General features: G+C 35.8%; 2 protein-coding genes across 5 annotated transcripts in view; one reads left to right on the top strand and one right to left on the bottom strand.

Moving 5' to 3' along the window:
* atg5 (ATG5 autophagy related 5 homolog (S. cerevisiae)) overlaps nt 1-9003 on the bottom strand; it is a 34340-nt gene extending 25337 nt beyond the window's left edge. The window contains exons 1-6 of one of the 4 annotated variants that reach the window (XM_032558140.1): nt 8900-9003; nt 8334-8527; nt 7341-7468; nt 6233-6311; nt 4683-4845; nt 2532-2626 (exon numbers count right to left, since the gene is read on the bottom strand). In XM_032558140.1, the coding sequence (XP_032414031.1) occupies nt 2532-2626; nt 4683-4845; nt 6233-6311; nt 7341-7468; nt 8334-8441 (573 nt within the window). In that variant the 5' untranslated portion in view covers nt 8442-8527; nt 8900-9003. Of the gene's footprint in view, nt 1-2531; nt 2627-4682; nt 4846-6232; nt 6312-7340; nt 7469-8333; nt 8528-8678 lie in introns of all 4 variants that reach the window. The other 3 variants (XM_032558143.1, XM_032558142.1, XM_032558141.1) reach the window with 3 other exon arrangements.
* A 159-nt stretch (nt 9004-9162) lies between these two features.
* dctn3 (dynactin 3 (p22)) lies at nt 9163-12603 on the top strand. Its single transcript, XM_032558144.1, has 7 exons — nt 9163-9341; nt 10038-10122; nt 10437-10523; nt 10907-10990; nt 11269-11327; nt 11652-11711; nt 11928-12603. The coding sequence occupies exons 1-7, from the start codon at nt 9240-9242 to the stop codon at nt 12012-12014; spliced, it is 564 nt and encodes a 187-aa protein (XP_032414035.1). The 5' UTR covers nt 9163-9239; the 3' UTR covers nt 12015-12603.
* The last annotated feature ends 1366 nt before the right edge of the window (nt 12604-13969 follow it).

Genomic DNA, 13969 nt, shown 5'->3' with positions numbered 1-13969 from the left:
TCGTCATGAGTATTTCTTCTGATCATAATTAACTAATTTTGTTTACATTTTACTCCAGACTTTCCAGACTCTTTGCAGTTGTAAACATTTATCAGTTTGTCAGATTCAAACCACACTCTTTTCTACAACAAGCCAGACTTTTCAGGAATTATGCTTATTTTCTCCAGCGTATATGGAAATCCCATAGTGAGGCTATAAAGAGGCTTTGATGTTGCAATTGTCATGAAACCATGGCAGCTCATAAATGACCACAGAAACTTTCAATTAAGCCTGAAGCTGGGATGGTCTGGCCTCATTCTCCCCGCCAGCAGTTAGATGGCTTCACAGCAACAGCAAGTGCATGCCTAAGAGGGCGTGTTGCGTTGGTTTGACTGCATGTTTCAGTCGGCCACTTTAAAGAGCTGGTTTTATGACTGAAAGCAAGAATGCTTTTCTTATAGTGTTAAACAGTTTATGGATATTTCAAAGATGTGAAAGTTAAAAAGAAAAGCGCTTAATATTTTGCACAAAAAAAAAGTGCGAGTGACCTACGGCTGTGCATCCTTAACCCCTTCAAATGTTGTTGTGAAAAATGTAAATATAGCCATATGTGGAGGTTTTATTAAAACTTGTGCTTTAAATTAACACTGGGAAATTACCAGCTGTCAAAGTAGATATGGTGATGGAAAGACATGCTTGACAGGAAAGTTAACACAAGTGTCTTATTACTTGGAAGTCCTGCTTTCTTCACACCAAAAATTCTATTTCTGTTCCATTACATGACAACTTACAGTCATTTTAGGCCAGATCTATTTTTTGATTGGTTTATCCTCCCTCTTTATTTTAGTTTTATTTCAATGGACCCTTTCGAACAGATTGTAAAAAGAGATTCTTATGGTTTTGCTTTAACCGATTCTCTGTAATCCTTTGAACATTTTTTCATATGAAAATTCCATAATTTTTCAGATTGAGCTCATCAGAATTTTTAGACCTGATAAGAATTCTTGTACCAAAACTAACTAGAGATTTATGATTAGAAACAACAGAAGCAGGAAATAAGAGAAGTATAGACAGAATGAAGGACAAGAAAAAAAGGACACGAGGAAAAAAGAGAGGCAGGACATAAAGAAGGAAGGAATGAGCAAACAGCTAAAGAAAGAAAGAACAAAGGATAAGAGACATAACAGAAGAAAGAAATGACACAAAAAAGGAAAAACAAAAATACAAAACGAAGGGAAAGCAGAAAACAATGCAGAAAAAAATGAAGTGAGGAAAAGAAGGAAGGATACAAGGATGGAAAAAAGAAGGAAACAAGGTAGTCTATGGGGCATGAAAAGTCTGAAAAAACAAAATTTTCTCCAATCTTTTTTCCCTTCTTTTCTATGTATTTAGAGACATGGAAAATACTGAAATCAAATTCCAGACTAATTAAGGATTTTGAGGAGTGCATGGGGACCCCTTTTAATGTTACAAAAACCTGGAGTTGCACCATAACTTTCCACACTTTTCTTACCATTCCTGCTCTGCTTCACACTTGACTCAAAAAGCTTTTCTCCCTGGTGTCTGGCCTGCAGCATGCTAATGTTTTCCATCCGAGAATCAGCCTCTTATTCATGCCGCCGTCTTTTTTCTTGTCCTCTAAGGGGACTTTTTACCTGAGTCAGGATAAAGCTAGTGCTTGGTGGAAACACCCGACCTTAGGCTGCCTGTCTGCTTCTGCTTTTTCTTCCCAGACTCAACCCCGAAGCTCGCCTACTGCCTCCACTCAGGGCAATAGAAGTGCAGACAACAATGGTTGTCACAGGTATCAAATGTACAGAAGCAAACACATTCATTCAAAAAAACATATATATACCAGTAAATACGTCCGGCCAGCAGGCTTTCCCTACTTAAATGTTGAAAATATCAAAGGTCACAAGGATAAGTAAGGACATGTAAAAACATGTTTGATTCCGTTTTCAGAGGAGGTAAAAAAGAGCTTTTATAAGTGGAGCGTTGTGAATCATGTCATAATTTAAAAAGAAACGGTGAGTAAGTATTCAGAGTTACTCATAGTAATGGATTAGAAAACTGACAAAACAAAACTATTCCCGTTTATTGGAAGTAGGGATCCAAGAACAGATTTGTACCCGGTGCAAATCTTAAGACTGATAGTGAATATCACTATTCACCATCACTATTCAGTGATAGTGATTTCACTATCACTATTTATCACTCATGCGTTGTAAACTGCATAAGGATGGTAACCTTATTAAAACAGTAAATCTATTTTGCTTCTTTTAACTTGCAGAACAAATGTATTACATGTAGACTGTCTTTCTGAAAATGTAGGTAGATGATGCAGAAAATAACCTTATCAGACAAATGGGGTCAGTGACCAAGTAATTTTGCTTTTGAAACAAAAACAGATTTTAGACAACACTCTGGCTCCATCTACAGGCACAAATTTGTACTCCTAATGTAAATCTAAATTACTCTAACTAGGTCAAAAGGTTGTTTTAGAATATATGAACAGTTCGTTTAGGAGTGTGTGTGTTACCTGATATACATACCTGGTATATCCTGAAGGGGATGTACCTAAAGCCTCCATCTTCTGTGGGATATTCCATCAGCTTCCTGTTCATCGCCCAAAACTGGTCAAACTTATCTGGAGTAACATAAATACACACAAACTGATCATCTATAAAATGACCATAACATTCTGCAATGTAAAGCTACCAATGTCTGATGGAAACAACAAACCTAAAGCTGCCCAGAAGCTTACACACTGCCTCAACTCGGGCCAAATATGTAGCAAAATAAATAAATAAATAAAAGAAAGTGTCCTATTTAATTAATTTATTTATTTACTTAATTTATTACGAAAACTCATCTGTTTATTTTTTATTTTTTTACTGAATAATTGTGAAGATCACACAATTATTCAGAAATTGTAGCTTGCAGATGATCAAATTCAGTCCGAAGTTCAGCAAGGGTTTCTGGCAGCAGTCAGTCTTGAAGCAAATCTAAAGAAACCTCTGACTGAAGAATGTTGCTGGATGACAGTCTTATGGCTATCATGACAGCTCAATTTCCATGAAGCAGAGATATTTCACAACATGTCCTGGATGACACAGTCAGTTGTTGGTAAGCACTGCTAATCCACCTCTTTTGCTGCTCCACTTCAAATCTCTGTAGTCATGTCTAGTTACAAAGGCGGGTAGAGAGATTATTTGAACTTCCTCCTTCTCGTAGCTCAGGTATTGAGTTTTTGAGATGTTAATCAGCCGCTCCCAGTTGTTAAAATGATACCTTGTTGCCACAGATATGCATCAGAACAACTGTTCAAACGCTAAAATCTAAGAACAAAAATCCTTCCAGCTCCACAGCATCCAAAACCATTCTCTAGTGCTAACTTAGTCAAGCAAAATCCTGCTGACTATAGATTTGTTTATGAGAGAAAAGTTAAGAACTGTCCAGTTGCGATGTTTACATCTATGCTGCAAATTACATTCTTATGTAAGATATTGATGGTGCATTCTGAGGAGGGAACAAAACATCTTGCAGATTAGAGTTTCTGTTGGAGTCATGATTTAAAACAAGAAGATACATTAAAACAAAAAAAAAGGAAAAAGTCTCCAAAAAGCATATGCTAGTTTCAAACCGTCCATATAAACGCTCTGGTTTTCATTCTCTTGGATGAAAGTTAAAGATCTCTCTGTTTCAATTCTCTTATGGACATGAGAGTTTTAGCTTAGATCTAGTTTCATCTCTCACTTTCTTCTGCAAGTTGACTTTTTCTTTTAGGATGATTTAAAACCTTTTGCATCTCTCAGTTCAAAAAAAAAAACAAAAACTGAACGATACCCTGAACACCTCAGAGCACAGTGGTATTAGTCAGCGTTTCCTCAATATAACATTTTCTTGTACCTTCCTTGTTTTATTGAGATGTGTGGCTTACTTCTTGCTCATGGTTTTAGTTTCAGGGAAAAGTGGAAGAGAGAAGAGCAGCTGAAGGGTTGTCGGTTTGAGGCCCTTGGGTTTTTCACAAACACTTTTCACAACGGTTACGGGCTAAAAACACCGCACTGAGAAACTTCAGAAGTTGTTTGCATAATAAAGAGCTGCTTCGGTGGTGATGCAACTCATCTCTGCTCTTGCTAAACCCCTTGAATTATTTCAAGCATATGTTTGTTTCTGGATGTTCTTGCCAAATGTTAGAAGAGTTTAAAGATTCCAGCAGTAGCTCACTAGGAAGAGGAGAGGCCAAGTTTCTGTTATAGAAGTTTCCAATAAATTCTACTAGTTGGTAACAAGTTAGACAAATCAGACCATTCTTGAATCCGCCTCTTGTTAAATGTTGACTGTGTGAATAGAACTAGCAGGTGGAGGCCAGGGACATACACTGTTCTTTATGTTTGTAGTGTAGACATAAAAACATTCATGTCTTTGAATGGGAAACTATGTGAAATGTCACCTGCACCAAAAAAAAAAGCCTGTACAAACATCTTCAGATCCATTTGGATGTATCCTTCAGATACATGACTGAATCTTTCTCATACAAACTAGGTGTGTCTCCAAGATGATTTTACACAGATGTGCAAGTGTGCATGTAGGTGGATGACTTGCAGAATTACAACATGTGTCAATCTGGGTGCTCGTCAGTAAATGTGTGACTGCAGAATTGAATGTCACTTCCCTTGCAGCTGTTTGTGGCCTCTTACCGTTCTGCAGCCCCATCCACAGCTGTTTGTGGTCTTTCTTCTGCATGTCATTGACTACTTGGCTCTTGTGCTTGAGGGCGTCCGCCTCCTTGATGCTGGACATGAAGTGAGCCTCAACTATGGAATTTGACAGGCAGTGCAGCAGATCCTGGTCTGGAAAATTCTGCCAAACATTCACATACAGACTTAGAACAGTATAAAAAGAAGAAATCCAACAAAAGGGTAAAGTATATCGCTAAGTAACAGTTTCCACATACTACACCGTGTTCCAAATTATTATGCAAGTGATAATTTCTCAAATTTTCTTAAATGGTTAATGCAAATGATGGTCAGTATAATTTTCAAGTCATGAACTACTACAGTATAAATCAAATTTTACTGAACAAAGCTCCCCATCAGAACAGTATTTTTTTCAAAAATAAAAACCTCAAAATGCACTGTTCTAAATTATTATACACAGCAGATTTTCTAAACATTTTATGGATTATAAAGAACTGCAAACGGTCATTCTATGAATGTGCAATGTGCAGCATTTAGTGGTCACGTGTACTAAAATCAAAAGCTAATTCAATCAAAAACATCTTAACAGACCGAGTTACTGTACATGTTAACATAGAACCCCTTCTTTGATATCACCTGCACAATTCTTGCATCCATTGAACTTGTGAGTTTGTGGAATGTTTCTGCTTGAATTCTTTTGCAGGATGTCAGAATACCTTCCCAGAGCTTCTGTTTTGATATGAACTGCATTCCACCCTCAGATCTTCTGCTTGAGGAAACTCCAAAGGTTCTCAATAGGGTTGAGGTCAGAGGAGGATGGTCACCACACCATGAGTTTCTCCCCTTTTATGCCCATAGCAGCCAATGACACAGTGGTATTCCTTGCAGCATTCATTGTCATGCATGAAGATGATTTTGCTACGGAAGGTACGGCTCTTCTTTTTGAACCATGAAAGAAAGTGATCATTCAGAAAGTCCATATACTTTGCTGAGGTCATTTTCACACCTTCAGGGACTCTGAAAGGACCAACCAACTCTCTCTCCCCCCAGCATTTCGGCCCAAAAATGACTCCACCATCTCCTTGCTGACATCACAGCCGTGTTGGGATGTGGTGGCCATCCACCACCAATCCACTACTGCGTCCATCTGGATCATCCAGCGTTGCACAGCAGTCATCAGTGAACAAGTCTGTTTGAAAATTAATCTTCATGTACGGCTGGGCCCACTGAGACCATTTCTGCTTGTGAGCTCTGGTTAGGGGTGGCTGAATAGTAGGTTCATGCGCCGCAGGCCTCTGGAGGATTCTCCAGAGGCACCAGCAGCTTCAAATAACTGTTTGCTGCTTTGTAAGGGCATTTGCTTGTAATCTGTATTTATATATATTTCCTTGGTAATACTTTTAACCAATATGAGCTGTATCAGTAGTCATAATACTATGAGTAATTGGTTAACAGCTTGCAATGATGAACTTCTCATTTTCTAATAGGAGATGAAATATCAAACATTTCCTGTGATACGTGTATGTGCTGACATTCTGATTGGCTCTTACCTTAAAGTGCACAGTGATGTTCCAGGGTAAGACTGTATTAGAGGCATGAAGGTCAAACAGAACTCCAATAGGATAGTGCCTGGAATGCAAAAAATAAGTAAATAAAACCAGGAGATTTTTTTTAGTAATCTATAATCTGCTCAAAAATAAATAACTAGTTACTAGTTAGCCAAAACCAAATTTAATTCCATTATCAAACTAAAAATATTTTAACTAACCCACTGTTTATACTCGTTATATCTGTAACTTGAAATGCTTTATCAAAAGTTAATTTTGGCCACAAAAGAAAATTTTAAAAAATCTGTAATTTAAAAACACTAGCTTAAAAAAAACACTATTTGAATAACCTTAGAAAAAAATACGTATTTTAGTTCGGTATGAGTTGTTGCCAAATGATTTTAGAGTTTAGAAAATCTTTAGAGTTTTTTTCACATTAAAGCTAAGAAGTCATTTGTTTCTTCATGTTGGAGACTGAATCAAATTGACTTTTTGTTGTAAAGTATCTTAATATGATAGTTGTTGTGAACTGGTGCATAAATACATAAATAAACTGAATGGAATTGCAATTTTCAAATTTAAGGAAAAAAAAATATATATATAGATCCCCATAATAACATTTTCAAAAACCAGAGATCTTGACATTTTAACAGTACAACTGATTGCTTTGCAACAGTGCCACTTTGTGGCTATAACTGTCCCTACATTCTGTTATTCTAAAGCAGGGGTGTCTTGGTCCATATCAAGATCATGAATGTCTTCAAAGGGTCAATTCTGCCAGAATGTAATGATAAAACCCACTAAACTGTATGCATTCAGTTAGTCTAAAGAGCTACATAAAAACTTATGGCAAACTGAAAGCCCTTCTCTAACTCCATGTTTGGGAGAGAAGAATCATGAAAATATCATCAAAACTGATTAAAGAAAGTCTTTCATTAGCAATTATATCTATCATTAATAATGAAGATTATTAATTAACACCAGCTAGAGCTATAGGTACTGTTATACAGAACATTTAACCCATGAGAATCTGCTCCAAAACCATTTTTCAGTTAGAGTTAGAATAAAAGTATATTATTTACAGTTGCATAACACTAGAATCCATTCATACCATTTGAGCGGCGTTCCTTCATATTCGAACCACATCTCCTCCACATCCTCTGCCCTCATCACTTTGAGAAAGTGTTTCTTCACTTTGTCTGTGACAACAGGCAGGTAGCTCACCCTGGGTAGCAGCAGCTGACAAAGTTAACACGAAAGAGGCATAAACACATTAATAGCAGCCAATATGTCAGTATATCACTTTATTCTCCCAACTTACTTGCAGCAAGTTGGGAGGAAAAGAAACTAAACAACAATCACACAACATTTGCGAAACAGTAACAAGTCTATGTAGAAGTATCAACAAAAGAGGCTGAACAACAAAATCACACCCGATTACATTTAGAGTTTATCTGAATAACGGCCTAGCTAATACTGGTTCTTGGCTTGGGCTGCCTGAATCAGAGCTGAAGTAATACTTTGAATAACCTTTAGAATTCACATCCAAGACTTGAGATCCAACAATTAGACATTTTGTGGCCAAAATCAGATAGCAGGTTTTTTGCTTTGAGGACAAGGACACACAAGTAGTATAATACAAGTAGAGCATAAAACAATGAGGGAATCATGAGATTACTCACATTCAGACATCAAAGCATGTATTAATGTTTTAAATAAATAAAAACAATAAAACAAAGCACTGTTTTATGAATTTATTTTAAAAATAAATCTTCGCATATATTGCATCCTGTGAAACAAAGTGTTAGCAATTATTTGCACTTTAAAGCATGAAATATATGATAAAGGTGCTACATCCGTTGTGACAAAAGTGAATAAATTGAAGCCCTTATTGTTTATGTATTTACAAATAAAAAGTTATATTCAGAATGACAAATATGGGGGCTTCAATCATGAGTGCAACTCTAAAAGAAAAATAATAAACAGTAGAAAAAAAGACTGTAATTTACAAATGACATATACTGCAACTGTATGTATTATAGACAATGTTGCTGGATGACAGTGATCACTGATGTAAATAACAGAGAGTAACAGTTGTGCTTACATAGTATGCTTCTGCCTCTCTCTCAGTCACTTCATCCGGGTTCAGAGTGAAGCATGTGGGTATCCGGCCGAACCAAACATCTCTCAATACGTCCTTGTCATCTGCCATGGTGCTGCAGCTGGTCCTCCCAGTAGGACATAAAGAATAAGCACACCCAAAGCAGAGATGCAGCCCTAAAACTGAACAGCTCCCTGCTGGCATAAACAGAACAGAAAGCATTCTACAAATGAAACTTTCAAAACCACATAGCAGTGTGATCATTGCTCCAAATCATAGCTCAGCACATGTGTTCTAAGACACTGAAGTCTTAGGAGTGTTTGCCAATTCATAGATGGTCAAACGTACCTGCTGGGCTTCCAAACTAACTCCACGCCTGTAAAACTACAACCGTGATCCACCTTATTGACGTTAGCTTCAATGCTAGCTAAGCTAACTTAGCTTGAGGAAACTCAAAGAACGGGTTAGTGAACTAGAGTGATTGCTGTCAGGCCATTATTTTTATTTTCCCGAAACGGGTAGTCAATGTGCTTAAGAAAATACAATGTTATGTGGAAAAAAAATCTTACTTTTTTGTCGATGTTTGACAGACAATCTGAATGGAAAAACGGGCCCTACAGTGTTGTCATCCCCCTGTTATCACCCGGAAGACATCAGTTATAGCAAAACTGCGACACCTAGCGAAAGTTCTAATATACATTTTATGTATTTTTATACATTTTAGTCAATTAAATTAATAATTTGCTGGTTACATTTACTTAATATTTAACAGTCAATTCATTTTCTTAAAAAAATTAACTTATAAAAACAAATGAGTATTGTAGTGTTACATCATCAATATGCGACGCTACTTGTAACGTAGCTAAAGAGGTTCGGTTTCTGTTGTTTGTTATCATCTGTAGCTCAGAGATGGACAAGAAATTGGACACGGACAGCCTCGAAATTCGCGTTCAGGCGTTGGAGAACCGACTGTACGGGGAGAGAAGAACAAAAAGTGGAAAACCCGTCAAGGTCTCCTCCATAATATATAGAAATATACAGTAGTTAGCTATTAGCTTAGCACAACAAGCGATGCTTCGGACTCTGAGTGCGAGTATACGCCCTTGTAGAAAATGCTAACTTTATGCTATTCGGTAACAGAAATTTCACACACATTAAGATATGTAACATGACAAAGACGATTTATGTGTGTTGTTGTTATTTATTTTTTTATTTTTTGGAATGCAAACCAAATGTTATTTTGAGTTTTTATTGATAGTTAATATTAAAGTCAAGCTAACGGTTGACCAATTATGAGAACGTCAGTAATAATAATAACATTTAATGTATTAATTGAATAAGAATTGCTTTTTTGCATATTTGCACTAAATGTGATCATCATTAAACACGTCTTGGCTATGTGACCAGCAGGAATGGTTTTTGCCATAGGGGTTGTCTTGTAAAATCATCTTGTGATGTGAAGAAAAAAAACAAAAACTTACAAAGACTTACTGAAGCTATCCTTGTTTTGCTGAAATATGTAACAAAGAATGAAACGCCAAATATGCACTGACTGGAAAAACACTGTATATTATGTTGTAGCCTTTAGTAGCTGAATTTGCTTATTTTTTCTTTTTATGCTGAGGATAACACAAAGGTCACAAGAAGGTCTATTGTATTTTTTCTAGGCGATGTTTTAAGGTGATATTTGTTTTGTTTTTTCCGCAGTGTGCAGAAGCTTTAGTCAGAATTCAAGGAGGTTTGATCAACACGGCCAACAAGAGAGAGAGAGTAAAGATCCTCCACAAGAAGAGTGAGTCTCGCTTTAGTTTGACTCATCAACGAATTCAGTTAGGCTTTGTGAAACTTCTTGTACTGTTTCATATGGAAACAGGAGGGGAAAAGTGTTATTAAATATTTATAGATTGTTATTCATCAGCAAAGGTTTTGTTTCCATTTATCAGTTTGTCCATCCTTCCAGTCATTGTATTTAAGTTTGGGAATCCTGTAAATGTAAACAATGTTTCAGTGATATCCATTAAACACAATAGCAATATTTCAGTTTGAAGACATTTAATTTTTGTAATGTTATTTCTGTAAATACTTACTTATGTTTGTATTATGCAGTTGAGGACCTGATGAAGTATCTGGACCCCCAGTTCACTGACCACATCTCTCTCCCTGATGCCATGAAACTAGAGTTCATCCTTGCAGGTAAGAGCAAAGAGGACATTGTAGAAATGTGATCTTTTTAATGTTTCTCACCTTTTGCTTTTTGTGCCTAATGCTTTACCTGATTTGCAGTACGGTGTACTGAGTGTATGAATATAAGGAAGAAAATACATGTATTTTTGGTATCTTGATAAAATTTTATGTTTTAATGTCTTCTATTATAGTAATTTGGAGGTTGCAAGATTGTTTATATGAATTCAGAAAAACATCCGTATTCTCACTGTATTTTGATTCATAAATTGTATGTACTTTAATGCACAGAAATGCCCAACCATTGACTGGAGTGCATTAGTTGTGGTTATATACTTTATATACTCTCGGTCGAATAAACTAATAAATGAAATGTATTCTGTGTTATTCCATAGAGGAGGACTCTTTGCTCTCTGAAGCTGCTTTGTTGGAGCAAGTTAACAATTTACAGCCACTGTTGGACAGCACCCACATTAGAGGTTTGAAACATGGGAATTGTATGCAACTGTGTCAGCACTGTCATGGAATTTAATTAGGTTTATTGTGTTTATTATTTATGTTTTACTACCAGTTGAAGTAGACAGAGAAAATGCTTTGTATATTGGCTTGATATGTGAATTTCAAGTTCATTACCTCTGAAATTCAATGTTCATCAATGTGTGTTGTATAACTACAGTATAAACTGTTTATTTTGACTTGACTTGATTTATGTTCTATTTAAAGCCTGTTTCAACTGCCTGTTTTGCACTGTCCACAGATGTACCTGAGCATGCAACCAAGCTGCAGCGTCTTTCACAGATTCACATCAAGCAACAGGTAGCTATACTGCTCTGAATCTTACTACCATATGTGTTGTTAAAAACTCAGTCACAAATATGTTGCTTTCTAATGCGTACTTCATTTTAACCATAATTGTACATTAAACATCTGTTATTGTTGTATATTTTAATGTGTTTTTTTCTTAATTGTTTATTTATCTATTTACTTTCCCTTTTCTCTTTCTATTGGTCATTTTTTGGTCTCTCCTTTGCCCTGTGTGTTGTGTATGATTAAATTTTACATCTATTACCATAATAAAGTTGGGGAAAAAAAGCATCAAAAACCCCTCCAGAAAACAAATATGGTGATTTCTTTCTTCAGGACCAAACTGAAGCTCAGTCACAGGAAGTCAAGAAGCTTTTTGAGGAATACAACAAAATGGTACACAACACAGATTAAACTTTTAGTTTTATTACAATAAATCATGTTGCAAAACAGCCACGAAAACATATATTTTGACACTCACAAGTTAATTTCCTACTGTGCCGTAAATGGAAGAATTACAGTTAAGAAATGCACAAATACAGTAACTTGGATTTTAGCAATCATTCTCTGTTGTATAATTGATTCATATAAGAGATTGGTGTCTCTTTGTAGATGTTCCTGCTCTCCAAGCAGTTCACCCAATGGGATGAGACCCTGAGGAAAATGGAGGAGGCCAAAGGAATCCGGCTTGTAGAGTAGTTGCTCTAAGAAAAGCTGGAAAGAGGACGACGATGAAGAAGAACACTGCACTACGATTGGAGTTCCCGAATAGACGTGTTACATTATGTAGCTCATGCTACCCCAGTAAGTCAGAGGAAAACATAAAAACATTTCAACACATTTTCTTGTTTACTTTTCTTTTATCCCACTGAAATATTGCTGTTGCCTAAACACTGTCAGTGACTTTAAATGCAAAGTTACAGAGTGAAATAATAAAACAACTGAACTGAGGCTTGTGGATCTTTATGCATTGTGAAGAAGAGCATGCTCCTTTTATATTACCTGCGACAACAATAAATTTAAGAGGCTACTCTTATTTATTGACAGTAGTTCTTTTTAGCTTTTCGTTTTAACGTCAACTTTGTTCCCTCCTTCCAAATTACTTGTATTTTGATTTTTCTTCTATAGAAGCACATAAACACTCCCTCAGTCACATCTGTAGGGTTTTAATTTTTCCTCGTGATGGCTAAAAAAAGTAAAATGTTAAATATTGTTTCTAAAATGTTTTCTTCTGTGTATAAAATGAGATAAAGCTTGAAAATGATAATTAAAGTAGCTATAAATATTATTTTCCTATTTATTTGTCTGTTTGAAACTGCAGACTTTGTGTTGTTCAATGCAGATGGTCTCCAAGTTGCTACAGATTATCCTTCCACAGGTGCAGTGTCCGTGTTGACATCTCTGAAACTCTGTCTTCTAAACGCAAGCGCATTCACAAAAATCTTCTTAATTTTTGTGATGCGAGGACCATTGTGACTTTTTCCTCAAGTGCGCCAGCAAATGCTTTTTGTCAAACTTATCATTGCCAAATACGAGACCCTCACCAGTCATGTTGAACTGTAAATAAAACACAAGGAATTATACACATCATGGTCAGGTCATTACAAAAAGAATTTGACATTAACAGAGTAGAAATAATTTAATTGGTTTGTATATATTTTTTATATTGCTTATGGTTACTTTTGTATCTGCTAATATTTTACACTTTGGATGGAGTAGCTTGTCAATAAGCAATTTCCCCTCTATTAAGTATATTCTGATCACAGGGAGAACCTCAATTGAATTAAGGTTTAACTCAAGCATGTACAGCACATTATAAAGTTACAGGGATTGTGTCTGTACATAGATTTTGAAGTGATGCAATTTGAGGCAAATGTCCACTGATGGTCATGATGATGACCTTCATCATCATCATCATGAAGTTTTAAAAATAGGGTGAAAAACCTCTGACAGCTGCTGTGCTGGGAGAACCCAAGTAACAACTCCCTCCAAAATGCTACATTGACATTTTGTTGTAAACTACATAAAGAGCTTAATCACCTCAAAACACCTCAAAAGGTCTTAAAGCCAATTGCTATAGAAAACCCAACAGTTTCTGGCAGTAAAACGGGCACCTTCATGGGGATTTTAACTAAGATTTTAAATTATTTTTCCTTTATGCCAATTAAAAAATAACAGAAACAAATGGCAGCAAATTAATTAAAACATCTAGTAAGTAATCCAGATAAATGATGTATGATCAATCTCAATCAGTAATGTCCAGTTAAATATCGAATTGCTGAATTTAAGTTTCTTTGAGGGATTTTTATACAGTATACTGTGAAGACTTTATTCCATTTATCTAATCATTTAAATTCAATGTGTATGGACATATTATGCAGTTTTCACACTACAAATATATAGATCTGTAAGATAACCAACAGATAGCACTAGAAATACATGTTAATATTAATCTCTGTACTGTTGATAAGTGAGAAAATAGGATACCTTTGCTGTTTGCTGGTGTATTAAGCCTACGTTTAGTAAGTAGGTATTTTGTTAGACAATCTGTTTTGATGACTGAAAGAAAATTTGTCATTTTCTTAATCTGAGTCATTGTTCCTTCTTCCTTGTTTGCGCTTCTAAACATAAGATGCTTGAAAAATGAGTGTAAC

This window comes from Xiphophorus hellerii, chromosome 3 (assembly GCF_003331165.1).
Source record: "Xiphophorus hellerii strain 12219 chromosome 3, Xiphophorus_hellerii-4.1, whole genome shotgun sequence".
In the NCBI taxonomy this organism is placed as follows: domain Eukaryota; kingdom Metazoa; phylum Chordata; class Actinopteri; order Cyprinodontiformes; family Poeciliidae; genus Xiphophorus; species Xiphophorus hellerii.
Note: the sequence above shows the minus strand (reverse complement) of the source record. Positions and strands in the feature narration are given on the sequence as shown.